The sequence below is a fragment of the Saccopteryx leptura genome, chromosome 3 (genome assembly GCF_036850995.1).
Source record: "Saccopteryx leptura isolate mSacLep1 chromosome 3, mSacLep1_pri_phased_curated, whole genome shotgun sequence".
NCBI classification, from domain to species: Eukaryota; Metazoa; Chordata; class Mammalia; order Chiroptera; family Emballonuridae; genus Saccopteryx; species Saccopteryx leptura.
The window spans coordinates 92,278,895-92,290,265 of NC_089505.1; the positions used below are offsets into that span (position 1 = coordinate 92,278,895).

General features: G+C 52.5%; 1 protein-coding gene across 1 annotated transcript; it reads left to right on the forward strand.

Moving 5' to 3' along the window:
• The first annotated feature begins 5,203 nt into the window (after positions 1-5,203).
• Positions 5,204-7,925, forward strand: LOC136397521 (PRAME family member 12-like). Its single transcript, XM_066372017.1, has 3 exons — positions 5,204-5,490; positions 5,927-6,496; positions 7,439-7,925. Exons 1-3 carry the CDS (start codon positions 5,204-5,206, stop codon positions 7,923-7,925), a joined length of 1,344 nt encoding a protein of 447 aa, XP_066228114.1.
• The last annotated feature ends 3,446 nt before the right edge of the window (positions 7,926-11,371 follow it).

The window sequence follows — 11,371 nt, forward strand, 5'->3', positions numbered from 1 at the left end:
TCAATGCTGGGCCCACAGTGCCCCCTGCTGGCCAGAGCGACAAGCTCTTCTGGACAGACCTGACACTTTGGATTTAGAAAAGGCCTTGGGAGAGCAGAGGCTGGGGAGAAAGCCAGCAGTGTCACTCTGAGAGAGGAAGGCCTCATCGAACCCCAGTTGGGAGCATGCCTGCTCCCTGGGTTGCGGAAATGGAGCTGGGCTGGAGAGCAGTTGGCATCAGGATGGACCTAGGAGCGTGGCCAGAGCCTCCCCTCAGACCAGCGCCCACGTCCGTGCAGGACAGAACGTGGGGCTGCTGTCTGGGTGAGGCATCCTCCAGCGTCCTGGGACCTGGACACTGAGTCACCTCCTTCCTGCAGGAACGTCTCTCCCATCGGCAGAGGCCCAGTGCTTGGGCAATTGTAGAAAGAGCTGTGTCATCGACATAGGACACAGGGTGATCGGGGGCTCTCACAGGGAGGGGGGCTGGAGGTTTGGGGGCTGGGACGGTCCTGAGAACAACATTGTAGCATCCCGGCGCCCCCACCGTGTCCACTGTCTCATGGTCTGGAGCACTGTGGCCAGTGGACAAAGTAGGAAGAGTTTCAGGGTCGCCTCAGTCACTGAGAAGTTCTGGTTCTAGAGAACTCAGGACACGTGCCTCCGATTCAGAAGTTCCGGGGCATCCTTTCCTTTTCAAGGTCTCTGACTGGGCTTTTTGTTGTGTTTCAGGTGTCCGTGTGACTTCCGAGCATAAATCACAATGACCACGTGACCGTGTAGCTGACCAGTTCACACGTCTCTGGGCAGGATGCATGGGCCTGGGTGGGAGACCGGGGGTGCAATCGAGTCTCTCGGGTCCCAACATGGAGAGACTCCAGGGGGAGCTACCCCTCCACCCCGAACCCCTGTCCTCTGCCTGTTTGACCCGTCCTACAAGAAACACTGCCTAATGGCACGTCGTGATCAGAATCCCCATGTCGCTAGAGCTTAGGGACGGGTTTGAAGTTACGTTTGCCTCTGTTGTTACCTAAGTTTGAGGAAATGTCAATTATCTAAGCATACTTGGAAAGGGGCCAGTGGGATAGGGTTAGGCTCCCAGGGCCTCTGGAAAATGGCTGGGGCTACTTGCTGTCGGAAGAGTCCTCTGCAGAAGAACCTTTACCCTCATATAAATGTCTCCTGGTAGCAGCTGCCACGATAACAGGATTACCAGCCATTGGCTCACAGTCTTACATTTAATCTTCTCCAGCCAGTTTTCTGAGCAAATCTCATCATCCCTGAAGGGGCCTCCCTTTTTTCTCTGGAGGGACAGAAGACTTTTGGCCTCAAGGATGGCACTATTCTCCACTTCAGCCTGTTGCCTTTTTAATTTCTAAACTCACCCAGAGGCCTGACCTGTGATGGCACAGTGGATCAAGCTTCGACCTGGAACACTGAGGTCGCCGGTTCAAAACCCTGGGCTTGCCCGGTCAAGGCACATATGGGAGTTGATGCTTCCTGCTCCTCCCCTGTAAAGCCAGGAGCCGCCATCGGGGCCATTCACATGCAGGTTCGCATTGGATTCGGACAGTCGGTAAAGAAACAATGGAGCCACAAACTGGTGGGCCATAGTCTTTAATCTTAGCTTGCACCCGGCGGGCAAGTAAAAATACACACTGGGCTCCAAAACCCAGTCACATTCAGTGCTCACAAAGCCACTGACTTATCCGAGTTTCCTAGAATCAAAGGTTTCTAGCTCACCAGCCTTATTCTCCTCAGTTCCCCATCTCCTTCCTTATCCCAGATACAAACTCTCCACAAACTGACATCTCACTCAGCACTCCACCATCTTGGCTGCTTTTCCTGGCCTCCTCCACGTGGCCTCCTTTAGCTGCTGGCTCTACTCTCTCTGCTCTCTCATGCTAACCTCAGGAACCAAGAGCGCAAGCTCCCGCTCCGTCCCCATTTTATAGTGTAGCTTCCAAACCTTTAATCCAATATACAAAATAAGGAAGTCTCTAATACAAAGACACTTCTGAGGCATGATTGGATTGTACCGCCCCACATCAAAAAGGGTAGGAAAGGCTTAATCCCAAAACCAAGCCCCAGGCTACAAGGATTCTGCCTGCCTTTAGCCTACCCCAACACACATTAATATCACCTGGGCGACGGCCTACTTGTGTCATCTTTAACAAAGTGAGCATAATACATTTTATCTGCCCAACATCCCCCCTTCTCTCTCTCTCTCTTTCTCTCTGTCTCCTCTAAAATGAATAAATAAATAAAAATTTAAACTCACCCAGAGAGGAGTCTCTCACTCTCCCCTCTCACCAAAGGGGAAAACAAGTCCCATATATTAACATGGTGTTGAGTCAGTCACAGAACCCCATTAGAATGGCTCAGCTCCACCCCACCCAACCCCCACCCTGACTTTTCACTGTGGTTTTGACCAGACCTCCATCGGGGAAGCCCTGTGGTCTGGAGGGCCAGCCACATCCTCAATTGCGTGTCCTTGGCTCCCTGCACGAGCTCATGATCTGCTGTGTTCCCTGACATAGAAACTACGTGACAACCTAACGCACTGACACGTTTCTTTGTTTTCCTCTGGGCATCACACCCTTGTCTTCACGAAGCTGTTTTAACTCTGAAATGTTTCGATAATTTTTTAAAAAAAATATTTTATTTATTGATTTTTTTAGAGATAGAGGAGTGAGAGAGAGAGACAGAGAGAGAGAGAAGGGGGGAGGAGCAGGAAGCATCAACTTCCATATGTGCCTTGACCAGGCAAGCCCAGGGTTTCGAACCGGCGACCTCAGTGTTCCAGGTCGACGCTTTATCCCACTGCCCCACCACAGGTCAGGGCAAAAACTTTTTTATTTATTCATTTCAGAGAGGCGGGGGTGGGTTCGTGGAGAGAGAGAGAAGGGGCAGGAGAAGGAAGCATCCACTCCCATATGTGCCTTGACCAGGCAAGCCCAGGGTTTCGAACCAGCGACCTCAGTGTTCCAGATCGGCACTTTATCCACTGTGCCACCACAGGTCAGCATTTAGATAATTTTAACATGGGCAAAGGTCCCGCAACAATGATGCTTTCAGGTTTTGTTGTATTCTAAGGTCAGGGACCGATTACGCCTATCCAGGTCTCACATGGACGGACGATGACAACTATTAGGCCGTCAGTAAAACTCGTCAGTGTCTATGCAATGAGTCGGGTAATGAGTTCTTAACTTTGCCCCTCCCTAATTCTTTCTCTTTCCTGAAGGAATGTTTGATCCAGTCAGTCCAGAGAAAGGTGGAGATCTCAACAGGATTAATGGATGGAGATGGAGGAATCAGGTCTGGCTTTCTGATTGGACATTAGTCGTTGAAAAGGGGGAGATGTGATTACAAAGGCCTATAAAACCTCAGGCACCAAACAAGAGATACAGTAGCCTCCAGCTGCAGAGCCACTGCCTTGGTTCTCCACCAGGTCTGGGATCTGAGCACACAGCCAACCGCACCAGAGCAGGTAAGGTACCGGCCTCGGCTAAGGCACCAGTTTCCCAAGGGAACACACAGCCTGAGATGGCACGGGGGAGCTTTCCTTAGTCTTTCTTTTCAAATGAATGGATTTAAGGCTTCGGTGTTGCCTCTAAGTGTTATAGTTTTGCCTGAATGCTAAATATATATATTCTTTTTTTTTTTTTTAAGTGAGAGGAGGGGAGACAGTGAGACAGACTCCCGCATGTGCTCTAACCGGGATCTACCTAGCAACCCCCATCTGGGGTTGACGCTCCAATCAACGGAACTAAACTCAGTGCCTGAGGCCAATACTTGGACTAGCTGTGCTATCCTCAGTGCCTGGGGCTAATGCTCGAACAAATCAAGCCACTGGCTACAAGAAGGGAAGAGAGAGAGAGAGAAAGAGGAGAGGGAGGGGAAGAGAAGTAGATGGGGGATCTACTGATGGGGGATCAAACCTGGAATGTCCACACACTGGGGTGATATTCAATCCACTGAGCTAGTCGGCCAGCGCCAATCCCAAACATTTTGATTTTGGATTTGGTTTGTTATTTTTCAATGTCTTAACCAATTATTTTTTCTAATGAAAAACATCTGTTTGTAGTTTAATTTCTTGACATTTTAAAAAATTGATTTTAGAGAGAAACATCAGTTTGTTGTTCCACTCATTTATGCTTCCATTGGTTGATTCTTGTATGTGCCCTGACCGGGGATGGAACCCCCAAACCTTGACGTGTGGGGATAATGCTCTAACCAACAGAGCTACCCGGCCAGAGCTTTTTCTTGACATTTTAAATGTTTAGTTTGTGCACTTAGATGATAGCTAACATACTTGCTAGTTTTGTGATTTTGCTAGTTAGGCTTCTTCAAAGGGTCGAATCTGTACTATTTCTGAAGTGGTAATTTAAAAAGATTTGAGAGAGAGAGAGAGAGAGGAATTTTAATTTGTTCCTGTATGTGCCCTGACCAGGGGCCAAAGCAGCAACCTCTGCACTTCGGGATGATGCTCGACCAATGGAGCTCTCCGCTCAGGGCGCCAATTCTAATAGCTATAGAGATCATGCAGAGACATGCTCACTTCAGTGATTTTTTACCTCGAACTCCCAAATACTATCGAATACTGTTTATAACATGGCTTTTTTTTATAGTTTCCCATTAAAATTTTTTATTGTGCTTTTTCATCTTTGTTTTATTGTTATTTTGTTCTTTTTGCCCCCCCCTCCCCCAGTATCTATTGTTTGTTTCTTCTCTTTTGTGTGTGTGTGTGTGTGTCTCATTTAAAATTTTAAAGGACAATGGCATCCGCTCCAGGGGCACCTTCCTAATCTTTCCCAGCGGGTTAACTGTGGGAGCGAAGGGTAGAGGCTGTTGGGCCACGTGAGTTTTTCATTTTGTTGTTTTAGGGTGATGGTCTGAGAGTCCCCCCCCCCCAAAGGGTGGGGGCCAGCTTTCGGCCTTCTGGGCACTCACTCCCTGGCTGCACTGTAATGAAAGATGGGGGTGCCTCTGAGATGCTTGTCCTGGGGGACAGCAGGGGTGGGGCTACGGCTCTGTGGCCACGGAGCTCTGATGGAGCCGGGGTGTAGACGCAGGCTCTCTCACCATGGCCGGGCAGTGGCTCTGGCCCTGAGCTGCCTCTTCTGAAGGCAGGAGGTGTCCGAGTCGACGGGCGTGCTCCCGCTGGCCTGACACGGATGCCTTCGTCTTGTTTCCGCAGGGTCCCTCTTGCAGTGGTCTGAGTATGAGCGTCCAGACCCCGCCCAGACTCCTGAACCTGGCAGTGAAGAGCTTGCTGAGGGACGAGGCCTTGGCCATCGCCGCTCTGGAGTGTCTGCCCGCCGAGCTCTTCCCGCCGCTGTTCATGGAGGCCTTCTCTGGGGGACACAGGGAGTCCCTGAAGGCGATGGTGCACGCCTGGCCCTTTGGCCACCTCCCTCTGGGGGGCCTGATGCGGGAGCCTCAGCTCGAGACCTTAAAAGCTGCGTTCGATGGGCTTGACATCCTGCTTGCCGAGAAGGTCCGCCCCAGGTGAGGCTGACCCAGGTAGCCTGGGCGGGTCCCGGGCATCTGGGAAGACAGCCGGGGTCAGGGGGTGTGGGCCGAAGGGGGGACCAGAGGTGTCTGACGGTGCCAGCAGAGCTCAGAGAGGCCTTGGACACTGGCGAGCTGCTCTCTTTGGGAAGTAGAGGATGGCTTACGAGGGGGGGAGGCCTGGAAAAACATGCCCTGCTTCCTCCCGGGGGCACTTAGAGGTACTAGAAGTGCCGACCAGGATGGACGGAAGGGAAGGAGGTGGGGGTCGGGGGGGTCAGGGGAGGAGCCATTGTTGGGAGGCAGACTGGCCTCAGGGGGGCGGAGTCCGATGCTGCCTCCACTCTGAGCTGCTGGGCTCCATCCTGACCTGTTGCTCTGGAAGCTTCTTAGCCAGTGTCCCTGCGTCCCCCCTCCCCCCCCCCGCCCACAGGAGGAGCAAACTGCAGGTGCTGGATTTACGGAACACCGGTCAGGACTTCTGGAGCATGTGGTCTGGACCCAGGGACCAGGTGTGCTCGCCGGTGGGACTCATGACGGGGCCCAGTTGCAAGATGAAGCAGCCCTCGGCTCCCTTGGAGGTGTTCGTAGACCTTTGCCTCAGCAGTAGGGCCCCGGACCGATTCCTCACCTACCTCCTCAGCTGGGCCAAGTGGAGGGAAGGGCCGCTACACCTGTGCTGCAAGAGGCTGAAGATCTTTGCCGTGCCCATGGAGACTGTGCGGAAGGTCCTGGCTCTGGTGCGGCTGGACTGTATCCAGGCGGTGGAAGTGAACTGCAGCTGGACCTTGTCCACCCTGGGGATGTTCGCCTCTTACTTGGGTCAGATGAGGAACGTGCGGTTCCTCTCTCTCGCCCACATCCACATACTGGCCGAGGAGGAGGAAGAGCAGAAGCAGTATGTTTCCCAGTTCACCTGTCAGTTCTTCAGACTGCAGCACCTCCGGAGGCTCTACATGGAATGCCCCTCCTTCCTCAAAGGCCGTCTGGACCAGCTGCTCAGGTGAGAGTTTTCACGGGGAACGCAACACCAGAATGTCCAGTGCATCATGTCTTGTTAGCTGCTGCTGGGTGGTGTCACGTAACCTCCCAAAGAAAAGGCAAAAGGACAAACGGAGAGAAGGTCCCTGGAAAGAGAAGCTTTATCGTGAGGTGGGGGGTTGGACCCACCGCGGGTGAGTTTGTGAATTCTTCCTTAGGGAGCGATGTCTGAGTTAACCTGGCTTAGGAAGAGGCGAGGGAGGAGGAAAAGCCAGATAGAGCATCTCCAAAGATAAGCTCTGTGCTCGCCAGCTGCGTGAACACATGAGCCTGTGTCAGATTCCCAGGGCTGGTCCTGTGCTCCAGGTAAGGTAACTAGCATAGGGCAATGCATGATTCTGACAATAGGTGGGGGGCGGTGAAAAGGATCACCAGAATTGAGAGGTGGTTTGCTGCGGGCAAAGCAGGGACGTGAGCAGCCCTGCACACTGGCCACCCCAGGGGATGTTGCAGGATCTTGCACAGGTTTGTTTTTACGCATCAGAGTAACTAGCTTCACGTGGCCCAGATATCTGAGTGCCTGGGGCCGAACCAGCAGACGGAAGGCAGCTGACGGAGTCGAGAGCATTTTAGGTTTGTTTCCCGTGTTAAAAATCAGGGATGCCCCCATGATCGAGACACTGTCAGGCTCTCTGAGCGTGAACCCGTGTCTTCCATTACATCCATTCATCCTCGTTAAGTGGAGCGCTGTGCTTGTTAGGTGTGGAAAGGAAGCTTTGGGGATTTCATGACCTTGACTCAGTCACGCAAGGGAAGGTGGAAGTCCTCAGCCTGACATGAGAGTGGGTTGTCCTGGGTGTTGGCTTTCTTCCGATGGTCAGGTCAACCCTGGGCTTGGATGAATCGGTCCTCTCCCATCTGGAGGCCTCTCCCCTTGACTACTAACTGCTCCGTCTCTCCCCAGGTGCCTGCAGACCCCCTTGGAGACCCTCTGCATAACGAACTGCCCGCTTACGGAATCAGACTTGATACACCTGTCCCGGTGCCCGAACCTCCGTCAGCTAAAGGACCTGGATCTGAGCGGCGTCAGACTGACCGGCTTTAGTCCCGAGCCGCTCCGAGCTCTGCTAGAGGAAGTGGCAGCCACCCTCCAGGGCCTGGACTTAATTGACTGTGGGATGGTGGACTCCCAAGTCGAGGCCATCGTGCCCGTCCTGAGCCGCTGCCACCAGCTCAGGACCCTCGGCATCTCTGGGAACCTCTCGGTGGCCACGGTGGAGAAGCTGTTGCGTCACACGGTGCAGCTGCGCAGTTTGAGCCTGGAGCTGTACCCTGCCCCTCTGGAGAGACTGGGCCAGATCCAGGATGAGCTGTCAGGGATTCTGAGGGACTTAAACACAGCCCAGGACCATCTGGCTGAGCACCAGCCCCTGTCCGCACTGTGGCAGTAAGACATTCTATGACGTGGAGCCTATCCTATGCCCCTGTGATAACCTTGCTTAGTGTAGTGCACCCAGCAACAGCTTTCTTCTGGGCACTTGGAATCTGAAACCTAGGGCCAGAGTTGCATTATCCAGAGGGCGCACAACCGTGTTTCAGACACGTGCTCAGTGTGCATGGGGAAAGGAAGGGACAAATGGAGGGGAGTTGATGGGACCTCAGGGGGCAAGTGTCCTGTAGAGTCAGAGACAGGAATTTGAATCGCCAGAGTGCGGTTTGGGCCTGAGATGCCCATGTGGAAGTCACCGTGGGGTGGATGGTTGTAAAGGAATGAGCAGAAATAAAGAAAACTTCAATGGCAACTGTCTGGCCCTCCATGTTCTATTAACCTGTTTCCTGTTTACACCTCACGATGCCCCAGTTACTGCTGGGATGAAAGGCAAAATCCCTTTTAACAAAATACAGGTACTGAAATTATTCAGGCTTATAACAGTTTTCCTTAGTACTTCTAGATCACATTAAAAGTATGACTATTTTTTGCCTGACCAGGCGGTGGTGCAGTGGATATAGAGCGTTGGACTGGGATGCTGAGGACCCAGGTTCGAGACCCCGAGGTTGCCAGCCTGAGTGTGGGCTCATCTGGTTTGAGCAAAGCTCACCAGCTTGGACCCAAGGTCACTGGCTTGAGCAAGGGGTTACTCGGTCTGTTGAAGGCCCGCGGTCAAGGCACATATGAGAAAGCAATCAATGAACAACTAAGGTGTGGCAATGAAAAACTAATGATTGAGGCTTCTCATCTCTCTCCGTTCCTGTCTGTCGATCCCTCTCTCTGACTCTCTTTGTCTCTGTAAAAAAAAAAAAAAGTATAACCTTTTTGGAGGCTAGGTCATATCAGTGAGAGATTGGCTTTATTCCCACAATACTGTACCTCCCATCACTCCCCATCCAGGAAGAAGAGAATAGCATGTTTGGACATTAGCATATCAAGATGGGTAACAGAAAAACCGGGCAAAGGAGTGACCCTGCCTGCGCAGAGTCACCGTATCAGGGAGTTTCTCCTGACTAACCAGTAGGATAGACACAGAGGTATGGAGGACATTTATTACTGGAACTGGCTCACGCGGTTATGGAGGCCAAGAAGTCCTATAACCAGCCACCTGCATGCTGGGGGGACCAGCCAAGCCAATGGCATAACCCCGTCCAAGTCCAGAGGCCTTGAGAACCAGAGGAGCCCATGGTGTCACCCCCAGTCCGAGGCCAAAGCCCTGAGAACAAAGGGACAGCTGGTAGAACTCCTGGAGTGTGAAGCCCTGAGAGCCAGGAGCTCAGATGTTTGTGGGCGGGGAAAGAAGGATGTCTCAGCCAAAGAAGGGAGCATTCATCCTTCCTTCCTTCCCCGTCCTGTTCCACTGGGACGAAGGGTGAAGCCCACCAGCACTGGAAGATCTTACTCAGTCTACTAGTCAGAGGCTAATCCTGTCCACACACACCCAGAACTGTCTTCCCAGCTCTCCGGGCGTCCCTTAGTGCAGTCAAGCTGACACATAAAATTAACTCATCGCAGCGACCCTCAACAAGCGGCACCCAAATGAAGACAGACTCCAAGCTGAGGATTCAGGGGCTGGAGCTGCTGGGTGGGAGGACCAGAGGCAAGACCCTCAGTTCCCCTGTATAATGGGGACAATGGAGCTCACCCAGCTTAGGGGATTCCTGTAGGATCCAATGAAATGATGTGTGTTGAGGGCTTGGCTCTGGGCCTGGCATAAAGTAAGAGCTCAATAAATAAATCTTTTCCACCTGACCAGGCGGTGGCGCAGTGGATAGAGCATTGGACTGAGATGCAGAGGACCCAGGGTCAAGACCCTGAGGTCGCCAGATTGAGCGCGGGCTCTTCTGGTTTGAGCAAAAAGCTCACCAGCTTGAACCCAAGGTTGCTGGCTCCAGCAAGGGGTTACTCAGTCTGCTGAAGGCCCACGGTCAAGGCACATATGAGAAAGCAATCAATGAACAACTAAGGTGTTGCAACGCGCAATGAAAAACTAATGATTGATGCTTCTCATCTCTCTCTGTTCCTGTCTGTCTGTCCCTGTCTATCCCTCTCTCTCTCTGAAAAATTAAAAATTAAAATTAAAAAATAAATTAAAATAAATAAATAAATAAATCCTTTCCTCCTTTTTCCCCTCCAAGCAGAAGCCCCCACGTTTCTTCACCCCTCAATCTCGTTCTCTACTCCTAAAATCAGGGAGGAAAGCAGGGCACTGGGCACGCAATGGAACTCCGTTACTACATATGGCCACCAATGGTCATCATGGCTCACCGGGGCAACTCTAGCAGTCAGCACAAGGGTGGAGGTGGGGTGGGCATGGGGGCGGGTTGCAATGTCAAAGATTGGATTCATCCCTGGTGATAATCAGAAAACATATTTCCAAGTCTCAGGATATATATACCACCTACTGGTAGCCCAGGGCATTGCAGGCAGGGCCGTGTTTGTATTTTTAAAAAATTTATTAGGAGTGACGTCACAGAAATGGCGCCGTGAGCAGCGCGTCCGACAGATCTCCCCAAAATCACAACAAATTTATCAACTAGAAACAGGAAAATTTATCCTCGGAGCATTCCGGAGTTCCACACAAACTGAAAGCGAAAGGACTGTTATCACTTGAATCTGAGAGACGAGGGTGTGGAGGAAGCTACCGCAGGGATGTTCATTCAAGCCGTGAGGGAGTGCGCCTGTGGTGAGTCAGCCCACACTCGGGAGCCGTGAGCAGCCCCGCGAGCAGCCGCCGCGAGCAGCCGCCACGAGCAGCCGCAGGCGCGCGCCCGGTCCGGTTGCAGAGCAAGCACCGCTAACGTTCCCAGCGGCCCGCGCACTGCGAGTGACCCATCATCCTGCGCCCGGTGCGCCCCAGCCGCCAGCAGCGGGGGGGAGCGGGAGAGGCCCCAGGGCTGTCTTCCCTACTTGGGAGATTCTCTCCGTGGGCGGGGCACCTCACCCAGCCATTCAAGCTAACAATCAAGCGTTGGGGGAGGGGCGCGCGCAGGCAGCCTGAAATACCTTCGGGAGCACAGCTGTGACCCAATCACTGAAATTAGCTTAACCCGTGAAATCTGCGCAACCTCGGTTCTAATTGATAAGATCTCTCTCAGTTCAGCGACCCAAGACAAGAGGCGTGATATTTTTTAGTGCCTCTCGCTAAAGGGGCGGGGGCAACTTCTGATTGATAGAGCCTCCATATTCAGGGATAAACGCTAACAAGAAGGACTTGGCAGATAATAAGATCTATACTACACTAGTCGCAAGCAGAGACTAGTGCCTCTTCTTCCCAGCCAAAACAGGCTACAAAGTGTGGTTGAGAGGTCCAACTGAATGCTAGGCGCTGAACAGTCACCTTGACAACAATTGACTCCCACCCCCGCCTGATTACACTGGAGGCCCTGACTCCCAGAGCCTTTCCCA

What these genes read in the sequence shown, in the direction of transcription:
- LOC136397521 (XM_066372017.1), top strand. Translation starts at nt 5,204, where the DNA reads ATGAGCGTCCAGACCCCGCCCAGACTCCTGAACCTGGCAGTGAAGAGC. An exon ending in GCCGAGAAGGTCCGCCCCAG is followed by an intron (nt 5,491 to 5,926) that starts GTGAGGCTGACC and finishes CCCCGCCCACAG; the next exon opens with GAGGAGCAAACTGCAGGTGC. An exon ending in CGTCTGGACCAGCTGCTCAG is followed by an intron (nt 6,497 to 7,438) that starts GTGAGAGTTTTC and finishes GTCTCTCCCCAG; the next exon opens with GTGCCTGCAGACCCCCTTGG.